The following is a 19078-nucleotide window of genomic DNA, read 5'->3' on the forward strand; positions in this document are numbered from 1 at the left end:
CAAAAAGTGTATATTCCTTCAGATGAAAGTTGAAGCTTGGATTTAGCCCAAAGGTTCCCCACGGAACCTTAGGAATAATCTAGAACATTGGTTTCTGATTTCCCTGTTCCTTAGACTATATATGATGGGGTTGATCAAAGGGGTCACGAAGGTGTACAGCAGAGATAGGAATTTATTCATATTTAGAGAATGTCCTTGTGAAGGGACCAAGTATATACTAAGGAGTGACCCATAATAAGAGGAGACAATGGCCAGATGGGAGCTGCAGGTGGAGAAGGCTCTCTAGATGGCTGCAAACTAGGTTCAGGGAGCCCTCATTATGACTCTAGTTTGTTGCCCGACATACGAGATCGACTGATCGCTCTGGGCTAAAACAGTCAATTAGAAAAAAAAACAACCAAGCAAACACTACTTTTGGAATGTCTTTTGAAAAGAGCCCCAAAAATTGGACGTTCCTCTGCAAAATCACCTCTTTGGCACCTGCTTGATTTGCCTGGTGGACTTCTACAGGGAGTGCTACTGAGCATGTGCAAGACGTTTGCATACTAAGACTTCCTGGTTTTCAATAGACGCTTCAAGGTGAGCACGTCAAGGAGGTGCAGGTCTCATTTTCAAAGTCCAATAACCAAAGAATGCATGCAGCAAATACGTTTGGAGTCCAGGCAAAACGGACCCTAACGTGCACTAAAATATCAATCTGCAATTTGGGGGACTGGACTGAAGGACTCTTGTTTTCTCCCAGACTGAGCTTCCAATTGTGCTTCCTGTCACGGTGTCATAACTTGCACTCTGACAACAGTGCAAACACCACTCTTGTGATGCTCTTTTCAACTTCCTGTCCCAAGCCTGGAACCAGATGTGCAGCCTTCTCAAAGTGTTATAAAAGCTTGCAGGGCCATTCGGACCAACTTCTCTGCTCCTCTTTATGTAAACATTTCTCCTCATCTTTGTTGTGCTTCATTAAAAACCTTCCCTGACCAGGAATCGAACCCGGGCCGCGGCGGTGAGAGCGCTGAATCCTAGCCACTAGACCACCAGGGAATCGCTGGCGAGTGCTCTGAAGCCATGAGCTCTCCCAGCAGTTCTTAACCGCGATCAGTCCTTCATTGAGCCGTGTTCACGTCTACTACTGATAAGGTGGGAGACAATATATCCTTGCACATTATCCCTTAAAAATCTTTCAAATAACTTCCACACCACAGATGTTGAGGCTCACTAAGTCTTTCATCCAGTGGCGGGGATTTTGGTCTCGTTTTAAAGATTAGCACCATTTATGCTTTTTGCCAAACTTTTGGCACCATGCCAAATGAGAGAGACTCCTTGAAGATTGTAAACTTCCTTGTTCCCATATTAATCTCTCAGGATTAAAACTTGAAACCAGATGCGCAGCCTTTTCAACTTGTTAGAAAAGCTCGCGGGACCATTCGGACCAACTTCTCTGTTCTTCTAGATGTAAACATTTCTCCTCATCTTTGCTGTACTTTATTAAAAACGTTCCCTGACCGGGAATCGAACCCGGGCCGCGGCGGTGAGAGCGCCGAATCCTAGCCACTAGACCACCAGGGAATCAATTTGGTTTGGAACCATGAACTCTCCCAGCAGTTCTTAACCGCGGTCAGTGCTTCATTAAGCCGTGTTAACGTCTACTAATGAAAATATTGGAGAAAATATATTCCTGCACATTATTCCTATAAAAAAATCTTTCAAATAAAACTTGAAAGCTTAAAGGGAAGTGCTCCAGGTGAGGCTTGAACTCACAACCTTGGCATTGCTCAACAAACACTGCCTTATAAGTACCACGCGCTAACTGATTGCGCCACTGGAGCTTTGTGCTGATGTCGCCTTACACTCGGTTTTCTTGTTTTGTCACTTGCAAACTTAACGCTCCTCTGTGGGACAGCGAAAATTGATGAAAAGGCTTCATGCACATTAAGAAAGGTAGCTTGACCAAAGTTCGCTTGAAGCCTTTTCAGTCCACAAGCCAATTGTCTGTTTTTTCTTTCAAAATAGGCGTGTGGAAAGCTTTGTGATTCCCATGCAAGCTTGTAGAGCCATGCTTAAAGGGGTGGTTTTGGGACATGGATTTCGAGTGGAATTGATTCCTGGCGTAAAAAAAACCTTGCCTACCGGCAGATGTCTTGCCAATGGCGTTACACTGGGCCGAACCTGTCACTTGCTTGATTAAGAGCACCCTAGATGGGACTCGAACCCACAATCCCTGGCTTAGGAGGCCAGTGCCTTATCCATTAGGCCACTGGGGCATGTGGTAGCAGCACTGGCTGGTTTTGGTGGCTGCAAACTAGGTTCAGAGAGCCCTCATTATGACTCTAGTTTGTTGCCCGACATACGAGATCGACTGATCGCTCTGGGCTAAAACAGTCAATTAGAAAAAAAAACAACCAAGCAAACACTACTTTTGGAATGTCTTTTGAAAAGAGCCCCAAAAATTGGACGTTCCTCTGGAAAATCACCTCTTTGGCACCTGCTTGATTTGCCTGGTGGACTTCTACAGGGAGTGCTACTGAGCATGTGCAAGACGTTTGCATACTAAGACTTCCTGGTTTTCAATAGACGCTTAGAGGTGAGCACGTCAAGGAGGCGCAGGTCTCATTTTCAAAGTCCAATAACCAAAGAACGCATGGAGCAAATACGTTTGGAGTCCAGGCAAAACGGACCCTAACGTGCACTAAAATATCAATCTGCAATTTGGGGGACTGGACTGAAGGACTCTTGTTTTCTCCCAGACTGAGCTTCCAATTGTGCTTCCTGTCACGGTGTCATAACTTGCACTCTGACAACAGTGCAAACACCACTCTTGTGATGCTCTTTTCAACTTCCTGTCCCAAGCCTGGAACCAAATGTGCAGCCTTCTCAAATTGTTATAAAAGCTTGCGGGGCCATTCGGACCAACTTCTCTGCTCCTCTTTATGTAAACATTTCTCCTCGGGGGGGCGTGGCTTGCTGCTCAACGGAATGGCTGCCTAGGCTTTGAGCTCTGCAGTTTCTCTCCGTTATATTACGCTATCAGTGCGATTCTTCTTCGTTTTTTCTATCATGGGGAAGCACAACCGACTACCTGGCACCCCTAGAACACAACCGCTGAAAGAAAAGGGTCCACATACCTCGGTCAGGAAATATTTTCAGGGTCTGCCTGACCCGGAGTATGGCGATTCTGCCTCCAAGATGGCGCCTTCTCCCGCCAGCTCCCACGATGACGGCGTGGATGATAATGCTTCTGAACTGTCTCCTGCAGAGGATCCAGCTATTCGTCAAGTGTTGAAGCTCCTGCCAACGAAAGACGAAATGATACCACTGATCGAAAAAGCTACACAAGCTACACGTATGAGAGAGACCCTGTCTGAAATTCGTTCGGATGTTCGGCAGTTGGGGGAACGAGTAGCCGCTACGGAAGAGGATAATGTGCGCATTATGGGCACGGTAGATCTCCTCTCGCAACACTTTTCCTCCCAAACCGAAACGATTAAACTCCTCTCACGGAGGCTGGAGGATCTAGATAACAGGGGCCGGAGGAATAATATCCGGGTTAGAGGCCTACCAGAATCAGTAGCGCCTGAAGACATTGCTCCCACTTTGCAGCATATATTTAATGATTTGCTTCAGCGGCCCCCGGATACCCCGGTAAAGCTTGATCGTGCTCACAGAGCTTTGCGTCCTAGAGGAGACTCCGGTGGTCCCCTGAGAGATGTTATATGTCGTCTGCAAGACTATCCTCTTAAGGATCAGATCATGCGCAAGTGCCGTTCTCGCATGATCCTCAAATGGCAGGATTCTGACATATCTTTGTTTCCCGATTTGTCTCCTATCACATTGCAAAATCGGAGGATCCTGAAACCCTTGACTACGGTTTTACGGGAAGCCTCCATACCGTATCAATGGGGCTTTCCATTTGCCCTTATTGTTCGCCGGGACTCTGCTACTCACATCGTTCGTCAGCTCTCCGATGTGCCGGCGTTCCTGGATGCCCTTGGTCTCCCTACGATTCATGTCCCGGATTGGGAATCTTCCTTCGAAATGCCGCAGCCTCTACGAGATCCCTCGCTGGAATGGTCTCCCAAGCCGAGGAGACACAAGCGTCAAAAGACATCGCGTCCGTGATTCTCGTCTGGATACTTTCTCGTCTTTCCCGTGGAGTTGCTGCACTTTTTCCTCACCTTCTGGATTTGGGGTGCACTTTGCCGCTTTTTGTTTTCACCGAGTCCGTTCATCGTCGCCCTTGGGACATCTTTGGCACCTGTGGATTTATGACTCTCCACATCCTGGTGGTTGATGCACTGGACGGTATGTGTACTTTCCTCTGTGCCGTCGGCTGCCACCTCGATGCCCATGGCTCCTGCCCGGACTGGTTTTATTTTTATTTTTTTTGGTTTCTCGTTACTGTTTATTTTACCGTGCGATATGTATTTTGTTTTTTCCGACTCGTTTTTATTTAGTTGTCTGATTTATGCCATGCGGTACGGTACCGAGACACTTACATGCGATTAATACACACATTGCGCTATATACACATTTACACACGTTACATTATCTCACACATTTCTGATATCCGCCTCTGGCTACCCAGTTCGGGGCTATTTGCCTCTCCTTGCGAGTCCCGGCTCCCGGGTCATATGTCTCTCATTGGGATCTGTGGTCCCTGGTGCCAGGTGGGCTCTATTTAGACCATGCGCCTACCCATACTTGCACTCATACTCACTGGTTTGTCCAGTTCTCATACTACACTACACACATTGTGCTTAGGATGTCCCCCCTTCCCCATGTCTCTACCCCCTTTCAGGGGGCGTTGCTGTTCGCACTGCTTTAATGCCACATTGGCACCTTCTGGTGCCTATCGGAGAGGCTGCAGGTACCATCATGCTCCTCATACACTACATCTTATGTGTTATGCTACTTTTGAGTGCTCTGTTGCCTCTTTCTGTGCTGCACCCACACATACCCCCACCAGAGCCTGCCCTCCTTGCCTTCTCTGGGCATGGGTTGGGTTACTGACCATGTTCTTGGTCCTTTGGCTCACAATTGGATGCTTAGGCATCGGGCTTAGTTTTTGCCCAGGTTGTATTTTGTTTTTTGGGTTTCGTTTGTCTGTATTATGTTACCCGCTCCTTCCCCGGTGGAGAACCGTATGCTACATGCTCTATGTGATGACATTTTACTGTCTTAGCCTTTCTGATATTATGCTATGTCTCTAGACTCACTCAAGGTTACATCCCTAAATGTTAGGGGTCTTAATAAACCTCAACAGCGGTCCAAACTGCTTTATACTTTACAGTCTTCTCATACACATATAGCGTTCCTCCAGGAAACACATTTCCTCTCCTCTAAACAATTTACATTGACAAATAAGTATTTCCACTCCGCTTATTTTGCAAGTTCGCCCTCCTCCAAGACTAAAGGGGTTGCGATTCTCTTCCATAAATCTATTCCGTTTCAATGTACCGACATTTGGAGGGAACAGGAGGGTAGGGCTTTATTTCTCAAGGGTTATATTGGCTTGCATAGGGTCACTTTGGCCACTGTTTATGCCCCCAACAGGGATCAGGTCCCGTTTTTGGTGAAGACACTCTCGAGGTTGGCAGACTATCAGGAGGGTCTCACCATTTTTGGGGGCGACCTCAACATGGTGCTGGACCCACGTCTTGATTGCTCGGTAGGCAGGTCGCACATCTCCTATTCGAAAATCAAGCGCGTTAAGCGTATGTTACTCGTGAATCAGCTGGCGGACTCCTGGAGATCCCAACACCCGACCACCCGAGACTATACGTTTTATTCTTCTTTACATGACAGATATACGCGTATAGACACTCTTTTTATCTCCCATAAACATCTCTCCTATCTGAGGTCCACCTCTATAGGCTCCCAGACTCTTAGCGACCATGCGTCCATTCACCTTGTTCTCCGCTTACCCCACGCTCCTAAAAGGCAATGGTGCTGGCGTCTTAATGAGAATTTGCTGGATAACCCCGCTCACGTAGCTGACTTTTCCAATCATCTTAAACTTTATTTTTCTGAAAATGACTTAGAGGGTACTCCGATCCCGACGCTTTGGGAGGCCCATAAGGCTGTCATTAGGGGTCATTTCATTCAGTTGGGGGCTAAGCTCAAAAGGGCGGACCAATTGTCTATTGTATCGGTGGCAAGACAAATTGCAGACCTTGAAATCCGGCATAAATTCTCCTTGGACCCGGCTCTCTTGGCCCAACTGACCTCTCTTAGGAGCCGTCTCTCGGATCTTCTTGACTCTAGAGTAAAGAGGCAGTTTTTGGCCACCAGGAGTCTTTTTTATGAGTTGGGCGATAAGCCTGGGAAGTTACTAGCTCGGGCATTGCGGGCAAGGAGGACCGCCACCTTTATTCCTAAGGTGCGGGACTCCGGGGGCGTCCTCCACCATGAAACTAGTGAGATTGCGAAATGCTTTCATGATTTTTACACTACTCTCTATAATTTGCCTCCCGATCAGGCCACGCACACGTCCCTGGCTGATCTTTCCGATGCCTACTTGGCGAAACATCTTCGTTGTAAACTCCCGCGGGACGCGCAACTTGACTTGGACGCTCCTATAACGCTGGAGGAGTTATCTGGCGCACTCAAGTCCATGCCAAGGGGGAAGTGTCCTGGCCCGGATGGGTTCACTCCCCTTTATTACCAGAAATTTTTGCCCGTTCTCGGGCCACGCCTGATTTCTCTTTTTGGTGCGATGGCTGGAGGTACTCCCCTGGACTTCCAGTCTAACACTGCACACGTCACGGTTCTTCCCAAGCCGGGGAAGGATCCTGAGCTTTGTAGCAGTTACAGGCCAATCTCACTCATTAACACCGACTTGAAGCTCCTGGCGAAGGTCCTTGCTTTGAGGCTGCAACCGTTTATTCCTAAACTGATACACAAGGATCAGGTAGGGTTCGTGCCTGGGCGGGAGGCTAGAGACAATGTCATTAAAATTCTGAATCTAATTACTTTGGCTAGGCATCAGGACACTCCCCTATTGCTGATCTCTATGGACGCTGAAAAAGCGTTCGATAGAGTATCTTGGCCGTTTTTGTTCAAACTCCTTGAGGCTGTGGGACTTGGTCCCGGCTTTATTCAACAGATTAGGGCTCTGTACACGCGCTCTTCGGCACGGGTCCGTGTTAATGGGACCCTGTCGGACACGATCATGCTCTCCAATGGCACGCGGCAGGGATGCCCCTTATCCCCACTCCTGTTTATTCTTACGTTAGAACCACTGGCTAATGCCATACGTTTTAATTCCTTGATTAAGGGGGTCACAGTACGGGGGACGGAGCACAAACTGGCTATTTATGCCGATGATATGTTGTGTTCTGTCACTGATCCTGGCGTTTCCATTACTCAGGTCATCTCCGAACTTGACATTTTTTCTTCCATTTCCAATTATAAAATTAATTTGCAGAAATCAGAAATTCTTGGTATTAACGTCCCTCCCGCCCTTAGCTCCCTCCTCGCCCATAGCCATCCATTCCGCTGGTCGGCCGACCGCATTAAGTATTTGGGGATTAATATCACAGCGGACCCCGCTGACCTGTTTACTCACAATTTTTTGCCTCTTTTGACCTCATGCTCCGCGGACTTGCGGAAATGGTCCTATAAACATATCTCGTGGTTCGGTAAGATGGGGGTCCTTAAAATGAATATTCTACCGCGTTTATTGTATTTGATCCAATCTCTCCCCATTTTTGTTCCGAGGGCCTTTTTTAAGTCTTGTCGCAGGACCTTCGCCAGGTATATATGGTCCGACACATCACCCAGATTGGCGTATCACTACTTGACTAGGTTTAAATCTGCGGGAGGTATGGGCTTGCCGGATATAGAGGGGTACTGGGTATCCTCGCACTTGCGGAGGGTGGTGGAATGGACGCATGGTGCCCCTGCGCTCTGGGTGCAGCTGGAGGCCTCTTTCTTTGATATTCCCATCTCGGTCGTGCCTTGGGTGGCGGAGAAGTTTTGGGTCCCTCTTGTGCGTCCGCATCCCACCATAGGACCCACCCTCACGGTTCTGAAACGAGCGCAGCGTAAATACAATCTCACTGCCTTTCCTAGTCCTCTCCTACCACTGTCCTTTAACCCAGCCTTCCCAGCTGCAATGACTGGTACGGTTACCCGCCCGTTTCTTTTACCAGGTGACAGGGTCCTTAGGGTTTCTAGACTATTGCTGGGGGGGCGCTTTCTTCCCCTGGCGGACCTCGTGCGGGACGTGCATCCGACCTTTAGGCTTCACTTTCTCTATCACCAGCTTAAGCATTTTGTTTCCTCTGTCGCCCCGCTTGGCTCGATGGATAGGCCTCTGACGCCTTTCGAACTCATCTGTGACGATCCCGCCAGCTCCTCTCATCTCCTGTCCCGGCTGTATAAAATCTTTATAGATGCTCAAACCTCCACTAAGCCATATTATTTAAGTCTCTGGGAGGGCGACCTGGGTTTGACGATGGAGGCGGCTGAATGGGATAAGGCTATTGCTTTGACCCATTGTTGCTCTACCTCCAGCAGGGTGCAGGAGTCCGCCTATAAATTGCTGACACGTTGGTATAGGGTCCCAGCAGTGCTCCACCGTTTTTTGCCGCAGGTTCCACCTGATTGTTGGAGGTGCGGCTCCCCTGAGGGGACTTACCTTCATTTGTGGTGGGAGTGTCCTTTGGTGAGGCCCTTCTGGGAGGTTATTATTCGGATTATAAAACATGTGGAAGTTACCGATTTCACTTTTACTCCCGCTAGTGTACTTCTCCATGTCAATGATTCCCCCATTGGAGCATATAAACGTTCCCTCTCTATCCATCTCCTTAATGCTGCGAAGTCTGTGATCCCTAGATTCTGGAAGCAGGCTAAGGCCCCCCCGATTTCTGCATGGTTGAGTCGGGTGAATTTCATTCAGCATATGGAGGAGCTAGTGCACTCCTCGAGGGGTTCGGCGTATAAAAATGGGTTGAAGTGGTTGCCGTGGACTTCTTTTCTGGCCTCCTCTTCCTTTACTGTCATGCTAGGGGGTTGCTCCCTGGATTAGGTTTTGCTAACCTTACTATACGTACTATGTTTCCTTGGGTCTCTCGCATGTTATGTTTTTATAATCTCCATACATACAGTTTGGTTTGGACCGCTTACCTTACGAGTCTTCTGTGTGAGTCCTTTTTTAGGACATGTGTTCTGCTCCTTCATCTTCTGGTTCTCCGCCGGATAGCCCTTCCCCTTTTCTTTTGTTTTTTATTGTTTTCTCCGTTTTGGTTTGTATTTGAGTTACGTGCTCATTCTCCTATCTGCTACTCAAATGTCATGTTTGCACACCGCCTATGTACCTTTGTAGGCGCTGGTGACTTTCTCGTCTGTTGTATTGTATTTTTCCGATATGATACCTAGTCGCGCTTCTTATGTGTACGGGGGCACGTGTTATACGCTGCAATGTGACACTTATACTTGAGCTGTACTTGTACTTGCCTCTCTTTTGGTATCGGCCTGATGCCATTGACTGTGCATAGACCATTGCCATTGTATGTCTGTATTCTACTGCTGACATGTCTGTATTTTGCTTTTATACCTTTTAATAAACGGAGAATTGAGAACATTTCTCCTCATCTTTGTTGTGCTTTATTAAAAACCTTCCCTGACCGGGAATCGAACCCGGGCCGCGGCGGTGAGAGCGCCGAATCCTAGCCACTAGACCACCAGGGAATCGCTGGCGAGTGCTCTGAAGCCATGAGCTCTCCCAGCAGTTCTTAACCGCGATCAGTCCTTCATTGAGCCGTGTTCACGTCTACTACTGATAAGGTGGGAGACAATATATCCTTGCACATTATCCCTTAAAAATCTTTCAAATAACTTCCACACCACAGATGTTGAGGCTCACTAAGTCTTTCATCCAGTGGCGGGGATTTTGGTCTCGTTTTAAAGATTAGCACCATTTATGCTTTTTGCCAAACTTTTGGCACCATGCCAAATGAGAGAGACTCCTTGAAGATTGTAAAATTCCTTGTTCCAATATTAATCTCTCAGGATTAAAACTTGAAATCAGATGCGCAGACTTTTCAACTTGTTAGAAAAGCTCGCGGGACCATTCGGACCAACTTCTCTGCTCCTCTCCATGTAAACATTTCTCCTCATCTTTGCTGTACTTTATTAAAAACGTTCCCTGACCGGGAATCGAACCCGGGCCGCGGCGGTGAGAGCGCCGAATCCTAGCCACTAGACCACCAGGGAATCGCTGTTGGTTGGTTTGGAACCATGAACTCTCCCAGCAGTTCTTAACCGCGGTCAGTGCTTCATTAAGGCGTGTTAACGTCTACTAATGAAAATATTGGAGAAAATATATTCCTGCACATTATCCCTTAAAAAAATCTTTCAAATAAAACTTGAAAGCTTAAAGGGAAGTGCTCCAGGTGAGGCTTGAACTCACAACCTCGGCATTGCTCAACAAATACTGCCTTATAAGTACCGCGCGCTAACCGATTGCGCCACTGGAGCTTCGTGCTGGTGTCAGCTTACACTCGGTTTTCTTGTTTTGTCACTTGCAAACTTAACGCTCCTCTGTGGGACAGCGAAAATTGATGAAAAGGCTTCTTGCACATTAAGAAAGGTAGCTTGACCAAAGTTCGCTTGAAGCCTTTTCAGTCCACAAGCCAATTGTCTGTTTTTTCTTTCAAAATAGGCGTGTGGAAAGCTTTGTGATTCCCATGCAAGCTTGTAGAGCCATGCTTAAAGGGGTGGTTTTGGGACATGGATTTCGAGTGGAATTGATTCCTGGCGTAAAAAAAACCTTGCCTACCGGCAGATGTCTTGCCGATGACGTTACACTGGGCCGAACCGGTCACTTGCTTGATTAAGAGCACCCCAGATGGGACTCGAACCCACAATCCCTGGCTTAGGAGGCCAGTGCCTTATCCATTAGGCCACTGGGGCATGTGGTAGCAGCACTGGCTTGTTTTGGTGGCTGCAAACTAGCTTCAGAGAGCCCTCATTATGACTCTAGTTTGTTGCCCGACATACGAGATCGACTGATCGCTCTGGGCTAAAACAGTCAATTAGAAAAAAAAAACAACCAAGCAAACACTACTTTTGGAATGTCTTTTGAAAAGAGCCCCAAAAATTGGACGTTAGTCTGGAAAATCACCTCTTTGGCACCTGCTTGATTTGCCTGGTTGACTTCTACTGGGAGTGCTACTGAGCATGTGCAAGACGTTTGCATACTAAAACTTCCTGGTTTTCAATAGACGCTTCAAGGTGAGCACGTCAAGGAGGCGCAGGTCTCATTTTCAAAGTCCAATAACCAAAGAACGCATGCAGCAAATACGCTTGGAGTCCAGGCAAAACGGACCCTAACGTGCACTAAAATATCAATCTGCAATTTGGGGGACTGGACTGAAGGACTCTTGTTTTCTCCCAGACTGAGCTTCCAATTGTGCTTCCTGTCACGATGTCATAACTTGCACTCTGACAACAGTGCAAACACCACTCTTGTGATGCTCTTTTCAACCGCCCTATAACTCCCTCAACTACTTAATATAACCCTCCCTATGACTAATCCTATTACGCCATGTTACCCTCCTTATAACTAATCATATTACTCATATAACCCTCCCTATAACTCCTCCTATTACTCATATAACCCCCCTATAACTCCTCCTATTACTCATATAACTCCCCTATAACTCTTCCCATTACTCATATAACCCTCCCTATAACTCCTCCTATTACCCCATATAACCCTCCCTATAACTCCGCCTATTACTCCATATAACCCTCCCTATAACGCCTCCTATTACTGCATATAACCCTCCCTATAACTCCTCCTATTACTCATATAACCCCCCTATAACTCCTCCTATTACTCATATAACCCCCCTATAACTCCTCCCATTACTCATATAACCCTCCCCATAACTCCTCCTATTACCCCATATAACCCTCCCTATAACTCCGCCTATTACTCCATATAACCCTCCCTATAACTCCTCCTTTTACTGCAATAACCCCTCCTATTACTGCATATAACCATCCCTATAACTCCTCCTATTACTCATATAACCATCCCTATAACTCCTCCTATTACTCATATAACTCCTCCTTTTACTGCATTTAACTCCTCCTATTACTACATATAATTCTCCCTAAAACTCCTCCTTTTGCTGCATATAACTCCTCCTATTATTGCATATAACTCCTCCTACTACTGAATATACCCCTCCCTATAACCAATTCTATTACTCCATATAATCCTCCTTATAATTCTTCTTATTGCGTCATAAAACTCTCCCTCAATTAAACTCCTGACCCAAAGCTCCCCTGGTTTGTATACGTTATAACTGATTTACCCCTCACAGGCATTTTCCTGTTTTCTGAAATCGTATTTCTTTTCAGACTTCCTGTTTTCTCAGGACGTGCTACACCACCTCATCGTCGGAGGGATTGAGGGCTGTGGGAGCTGCAGGGGGTTGGGGCATTGGCTGGGCAGATATTTTGAATTATGGTCTAGTAGAAAGTGGGTTTCATTGAAAAAAAAGGAATAGCCCATGGTTTCTAGGGTAAGTGTTGGCCAATCACCTGTCCTTTACTATACAGCGATACATTCAATTATGGGAAAAACCCAACCGTGGCATTTATAGGAACCTTGATAAATAAAAGAGAAAATGGTGGTATGCATGTTTTGGGCTTATTTTAATAGAGTATATCTTAACAATGAGCACTAGAATGCAGAAACACGCAATCTATCAACCAACCAAATCACACGGACCATAACATGGAGAAGAAAGATGCTATTGAGTGGTCGACTTCTCCCATGTGATGGAATCCTTTTATAACCCTGAGTGTGGCATAAACTTCCGCTCCTGATTGTTGCTTTGTGGAAATCCCTCTGTTCATTGGCTTATTTGTTCTGATGCCCCATTTAAGTAATTATTTGTGGTTTTATTACCTTCCTATTGATCCTAGTCAGTAGTCATTCATCTAAACTCAATATGAGTATTTTATTGGGTGGACAAAGCCACCACTTAAGATATTAGGTTCCATAAAAAAGACTACTTCCTATAATACAACTTCTGATGGTCGAGTGCTTCTGATTGGGTGGTTCCTAGGAGTATTCCCAAAGGATCCATGAAGAACACCAGTAAAATGGCCGGGGATCCCAGTTAAGGACTCCTGGCTCCTGTGACTCTACCTAATTTGACCACTTTGCCTCGAACCTTACTTGGTCCATGGCCTAATGCTCCAGATAGACTTATGCTTTCTCTGTGTGGGCTTAAACCTCCTCGCTGAAAGTTTATAAGTTTGAAAATCCACCCTTTCTATAATAAAATCCATAATAATAATAACAGGGGTTCCGTGGACTCCCCGTTAACCTCGCCAGGAGATAGAGGCAGGAAGCCCAAGCATTGCTCTCCTCAAGTACGTCCTATCCACCATGTTAAAAAGTATTCTATGTGGGGCTTAATAATTCCATGGTTAGGGGTGGGGCATTGTATTTTTGATATATAAATATCAAAATGGGAAATTTTTTATGGTATGATAATCAATTAAGAAAAACGAGTTATTTTATTTTCAGATTAACATGCTGAGAGATTTTATTTTATTCATATCACCTTCTGCCAACAACCTAAGCAATAAAAACAAACAATTTAAACCTCTCTGTGTTTATTGTATATATATTTATAATATACCCTTAAATATCTAAACCTAGTAGAGTTATTTGTGATGACTAAATATGGAATTTACCAATTTTTTACGATTTTATTATTTATTTACTTCAACAAATGGTGTATATTCCTTCAGATGAAAGTCGAAGCTTGGATTTAGCCCAAAGGTTCCCCACGGAACCTTAGGAATAATCTAGAACATTGGTTTCTGATTTCCCTGTTCCTTAGACTATATATGATGGGGTTGATCAAAGGGGTCACGAAGGTGTACAGCAGAGATAGGAATTTATTCATATTTAGAGAATGTCCCTGTGAAGGGACCAAGTATATACTAAGGAGTGACCCATAATAAGAGGAGACAATGGTCAGATGGGAGCTGCAGGTGGAGAAGGCTCTCTTCCTCTCGGCTCTTGAGGAAATTCCAAGAATTGTGCGGCAGATGTTGAAATAGCTGCCGACGATCACTAGAAAAGGGAGGAGGACTATGACGTAAGCAAAGAACGTCGTTTCTATTTCAACAGCGGATGTGTCTGTACAGGAAAGTTCCAAGATGGGAATGAAGTCACAGTAGAAGTGATCGATAATGTTCTTATCACAAAATCGTAACATAGAAATGAAAACTAAAGTAATGAGAACGAAGAAGAAGCTGAGGAACCAGCAGCAGACGGCCAGATGGACACAAAGCCTGAGGTCCATGATGGACGTGTAACGTAATGGGTAGCAGATGGCCAAGTATCGGTCGTACGACATTGCCGTTAGTAGGTAGCATTCCGTTCCGGTACATGATGCGAAGACATAAAACTGAATGAAGCAGCCGGAAAAGGATATGGTGCTACCTCCTTCCAACGTAACCTGCATCATTTTGGGGACAATGTTGGTGCTGAAAAAGAAGTCACACAAAGAAAGGTGGCAGAGAAAGAAGTACATCGGAGAATGCATGAGGTGGCTGGTTGAAACCAAGAAGACGATGAGGAGGTTTGCACCTACTGTCATGATATAAATTAGGAGAATTGGCAGGAATAAGACAATCCTGGAACGATGAAGTCCTTGGAACCCCGTGAGAAAGAATTCCATGGTCGCTGTACCGTTGCACTGAGAGGCCATCGCTCTACTAATAGAATAATAAGATCTGGGAAGGATCGAGGACTTGGAACCCCATGAGAAAGGATTCGACGATCGCTGGACTGTTGCACTGAGAGGTCATCGCTCTACTAATAGAATAATAAGATCTTGGAGGGATCGAGGACTTGGAACCCCATGAGAAAGAATTCCATGGTCGGTGTACCGTTGCACTGAGAGGCCATCGCTCTACTAATAGAATAATACGATCTTGGAAGGATCGAGGACTTGGAACCCCATGAGAAAGAATTCGATGATCGCTGTACTGTTACACTGAGAGGTCATCGCTCTACTAATAGAATAATAAGATCTTGGAAGGATCGAGGACTTGGAACCCCATGAGAAAGAATTCGACGATCGCTGTACTGTTACACTGAGACGTCATCGCTCTACTAATAGACCCTGAAAAGAGATAATCATAATAAAAACGTTAGTAAAATGATTTATTTCTTAAAATAGTGCGGAGTTCTATCAGTTCGCGTAGATTTCGTTAAAAGACTTTAAACGGCAACAAAAACAGTCACCTTGTAAAAGCTACACTATAGTTTTTAGTGGATGCCGGCAGGAACTGGATGAGTTTGCCAACGTTCTGATCGTCTAGCATAGCAGGCAAATGCCCAACGGGCCACATATTTTCAGAGTATAAAAACATAACATATGGCCATGCATACCGATTGGTGACAGTTTGCCTTAAAGTGCCATAGCCGCCTAGCCATCCACAGTCTGGCCCTTACGGCATTATTATTGCTATAATAATTGTAATAATAGTAATATTAGTAATAATAAATAAATATAATGATTATTATTATTACTGTTATTATTTAATTGTAGTTTAGGCTGCAGTAATGTAATTTTAATAATAATAATAATTTATTATTATATTTATTATCTTTTTATTTTAGGCTGTAGCAATTAATATTTTTATTATTATTATTATTAATAATAATAATAATAATATTCTTTATTGTAGTTTAGGCTGCAGAAATGTAATTTTTAACCTCTCTTCTCTTAAATATCCCACCCAATTAATAAACAAAATACAATTTATTCAAGCAAATGACTTTTTGAGTGCCCAAAATGTTAATGGTACTGCGCCTTTAAAACAAAACAACATTAGTAACGGCCGGTGGATATAATTATTTATAATGACCATACTCGTTCTGCAGATACATCTGTCTTCAGGAATGTAATGAATCCGTATAGCCTCTGATACCCAATAAAAATATCTGCATTAAGTGTAAATATACATTACTATTATTATTATTATTTTTATTCATCATGTTATATACCGTATTTTAAATAGATCCCCCGTTTCTCCTGCTGTAAAGACTCAAACCTTAATCAGTCGTTGGTCTCGTCTTAGATTCAGGAGCCGTATGTCTATCCCATGCATGTTTAATACCCCTCACTGTATTACCCTCTACCACCTGTGCTGGGAGGCTGTTCCACTTATCCACCACCACCTCCTTACAATACATTCCATTGAATGTATCTGCTTCTGCATCTTAAAGTAGTTCAGATAAACATACATATGCTGCTCCAAGCCCTGCAACCCCAACCGCCAGCGTAAGAAGACATCTTAACCTTCACCCAGAAAGTTATTACTTTCTTAAACAAATAAACAAAATAATTTAAAAAAAATTACATATATCATCTTCATGGAAAATATTATTTTTTATGATAATTGCCGATTATTACCTGCTTTTGTGTTCCCAGAAAAAAAAAAAAAAAAAGTTAAATGATAAGAAAAATTGGGCACTCTACGGTTACAAAGGTGTTAAATTCAGCCGTATTAGGGGAACAGCACCTTTACATAAGAAAAAAAAAATTTCATGTAATTACTAATTCATAATAAAAAAGCGGAGTAAAGTACATACAGGTAGTCGTGAAGAAAGCAGGAAATATTCTTCTCTCTGGTGCTCGCTCGGTGATGAAAGGAGATTTTTATAACTAAGAAACTCTTGTTGTCCTTAAAGGGTTTAATTCCACAAGGACCAAATTAAAGAGGCCGAGAAAGTATCAGCCGCGTCTTCATTATAACTTTTCATTTCAAATTCATTTCTTTTTTTATTATTATGCTTATAAACTAAAAAAAAAGTTTTTGGATAAACAAAATAATCAAAGAATGAAGCCCACGGGGGCCAGAATGGACTAGAGTGGGCCCTGACAGAGTGCTGAGCATGGCTAGGCTAAGGCAGGAATTGTGGATTTTAGGGGAGGAGTTTTGGTAGGAGGATATTTAAGTTTGGTGATCACAGGGGTAAGGATCCATTTTGTTTAACCTTACCTGGTGGTGTTTGTCCTGCCCTGCCTCCCCTTATGTGGTTGAGTTTGTGGAGTAGTGTTGCTGCATTAGTCACAGTTGTGGGCGGTAGCTTGCCAGGTATCCAAGGGGTTAATGTGGTGGTATGATCATTGGTGGTCATAACCGGTGGGAGGTTCCTTGCAAGGAGTGGTGCTCGGAACCTCAGGTCCGGGTTGGGGCATCCTGGTATGTCCCCTCCCAAAATTGGTGTGTGGTATGGTACCTGGATAACTTGGCAAGCTAGGTTGGTTTTGGTGACGTCATTGTCTCTGTTAATGCATCTATGTTTATTATTTCAGGTTTTACAGGACAATGACTGTTAAATAAAACGGCTGTGGCCTTTTCAAACCCATCTTGTGTGTTGGTGTTTTATTTAATTGAGCAAATGAGCCAAGCCTGGCCCGTGAGTCGAAGCTACATCTGTCAGGCGAAGAACAGAACATAAAATTGGTAAATTGTCTAAAATTAAGCTGGTATCACCTGCGCCTTTATTAGTAATTTTAATTTAAACATTTCTTCCTTTTGTAATTCACCAAAACCTAATATTTTGGATAAAAAAAAATAGTCAAAGAAGGAGAAGAGCAGGACATAATATTGAGAAATTGTCTAAAATTAAGTTATTAGTAATTTTAATGTAAAATTCCTTTTTTTTATTTTTTTTTACCAAAACCTACATTTTTGGATACCACAAAAGTTTTTTGATGAAAAAAATAATCAAAGAAAGAGAAGAATAGAACATAATATTGATCACACAAAATGAAGTAGGTATCGCCCGTATATTTATTAGTAATTTTAATGTAAAATTAATTTCTTTTGTATTATACAAAAAAATTCTCCAAAAAAACTATTATTTTCTTGGCAACAGTCTCTTAAAGGGGGGCGGAGGAGAGAGGTCGGCTTCATAAATATTTATTCAATAATAATCACAACATCTAACTATATCCTCCTTCTTCTCCTCCTTAGGGTTTGAGGACCTCAATGGTTCCTCAAGCCTTCTCCTCCTTCTTCTCCTCCTTGGAGTTTGGTGACCTCGCTAGCTCCTCAAGGCTTCTCCTCCTTCTTCTCCTCCTTGGGTTTGAGGACCTCATTGGTTCCGCAAGCTTTCTCCTCCTTCTTCTCCTCCTTGGGGTTTGATGACCTCATTGGTTCGTGAAGCCTTCTCCTCCATTGGGGTTTGATGACCTTGCTGGCTCCTCAAGCCTTCTCCTCCTTCTCCTCCTCCTTGGGGTTTGATGACCTCGTTGGCTCCTCAAGCCTTCTTGTTCTTGAAGATGCGGTGGTACCAGCTGGGTTTGGGGGGTCTGCTGGCTTTCTCCACCTTTTTCAGGAGCTCGGGAGGACGGCTGGTAACGGGAGCCTCTGCTTCGGGGTCGACGGCCGCGGATGTTTTTTTAGGTCCACAGAAGCAGAAGACGTATCTCCAGAAAGCAGCTTTGGGTGTCTTGCTCTTCTTTCCTGCAGCTTCTTCCTCGCGGGATGTTTCTAGTGGAGGCTCCGCAGAAATCTACACATAAGATATATCGGGTTAGACGCATTCGGTCAACTAAACAAATAATTAAGGGTCACTTACTTCTAAAATAAGCTGCAGCCCCAGAGCTGCAGCACTCACCACCTCCAGTTTTTTAATCAGCCAATCGCTAAGCAGAATGCACTACCATTGAAACCAATAGGAGAGCTTTCTGCACATGTGCGCAGAGGGTCTTGTTAGACCCGGGGGGGATTCCTACACATCAGAGGACCTTCCCATGTGACCTCTGACCCCCACTGACTGCAAAGGTGGGGCAACCAGGACTGGTGGAGAGAGTATAGAGTGCGTGCGCAGGTGATGCGGGTTTATATTTAGAGAGGGGGTTTACCTGATCCCCGCGCTCTTCGGTCTCTTTATCGTTGGCTGCGCCGCCTGCTCCGCCATCTCCTGGGTCAACTGCGAGGGACTGACGGCGAGAGAGAGAGAAGGAGAAAGAGAAAGGGTTAAATGAAGAGGAGTGTGCAGAAAAGCGAGTGAATGAAG

General features: G+C 44.6%; 1 protein-coding gene and 7 non-coding genes across 8 annotated transcripts; all 8 read right to left on the reverse strand.

Moving 5' to 3' along the window:
* Nucleotides 1-1494: 1494 nt before the first annotated feature.
* Nucleotides 1495-1566, reverse strand: TRNAE-CUC (transfer RNA glutamic acid (anticodon CUC)). Its single transcript has one exon. It is a non-coding gene; the product is annotated as a tRNA-Glu (tRNA).
* Nucleotides 1567-1733: 167 nt separating this feature from the next.
* On the reverse strand, nucleotides 1734-1826 carry TRNAI-UAU (transfer RNA isoleucine (anticodon UAU)). Its single transcript is given in 2 exon segments — nucleotides 1734-1769; nucleotides 1789-1826. It is a non-coding gene; the product is annotated as a tRNA-Ile (tRNA).
* Nucleotides 1827-2188: 362 nt separating this feature from the next.
* On the reverse strand, nucleotides 2189-2261 carry TRNAR-CCU (transfer RNA arginine (anticodon CCU)). Its single transcript has one exon. It is a non-coding gene; the product is annotated as a tRNA-Arg (tRNA).
* A 7357-nt stretch (nucleotides 2262-9618) lies between these two features.
* TRNAE-CUC (transfer RNA glutamic acid (anticodon CUC)) lies at nucleotides 9619-9690 on the reverse strand. The gene has a single exon. It is a non-coding gene; the product is annotated as a tRNA-Glu (tRNA).
* A 453-nt stretch (nucleotides 9691-10143) lies between these two features.
* TRNAE-CUC (transfer RNA glutamic acid (anticodon CUC)) lies at nucleotides 10144-10215 on the reverse strand. Its single transcript has one exon. It is a non-coding gene; the product is annotated as a tRNA-Glu (tRNA).
* Nucleotides 10216-10386: 171 nt separating this feature from the next.
* TRNAI-UAU (transfer RNA isoleucine (anticodon UAU)) lies at nucleotides 10387-10479 on the reverse strand. Its single transcript is given in 2 exon segments — nucleotides 10387-10422; nucleotides 10442-10479. It is a non-coding gene; the product is annotated as a tRNA-Ile (tRNA).
* A 362-nt stretch (nucleotides 10480-10841) lies between these two features.
* TRNAR-CCU (transfer RNA arginine (anticodon CCU)) lies at nucleotides 10842-10914 on the reverse strand. The gene has a single exon. It is a non-coding gene; the product is annotated as a tRNA-Arg (tRNA).
* Nucleotides 10915-13799: 2885 nt separating this feature from the next.
* LOC128491604 (olfactory receptor 6Q1-like) lies at nucleotides 13800-14747 on the reverse strand. The gene has a single exon (XM_053463923.1). The coding sequence runs from the start codon at nucleotides 14745-14747 to the stop codon at nucleotides 13800-13802; it is 948 nt and encodes a 315-aa protein (XP_053319898.1).
* Between the last annotated feature and the right edge of the window lie 4331 nt (nucleotides 14748-19078).

This window comes from Spea bombifrons, chromosome 4, assembly GCF_027358695.1.
Source record: "Spea bombifrons isolate aSpeBom1 chromosome 4, aSpeBom1.2.pri, whole genome shotgun sequence".
Taxonomy (NCBI): domain Eukaryota; kingdom Metazoa; phylum Chordata; class Amphibia; order Anura; family Pelobatidae; genus Spea; species Spea bombifrons.

Coding starts and splice junctions, on each gene's coding strand:
- LOC128491604 (XM_053463923.1), bottom strand. CDS start 14,747: ATGGCCTCTCAGTGCAACGGTACAGCGACCATGGAATTCTTTCTCACG.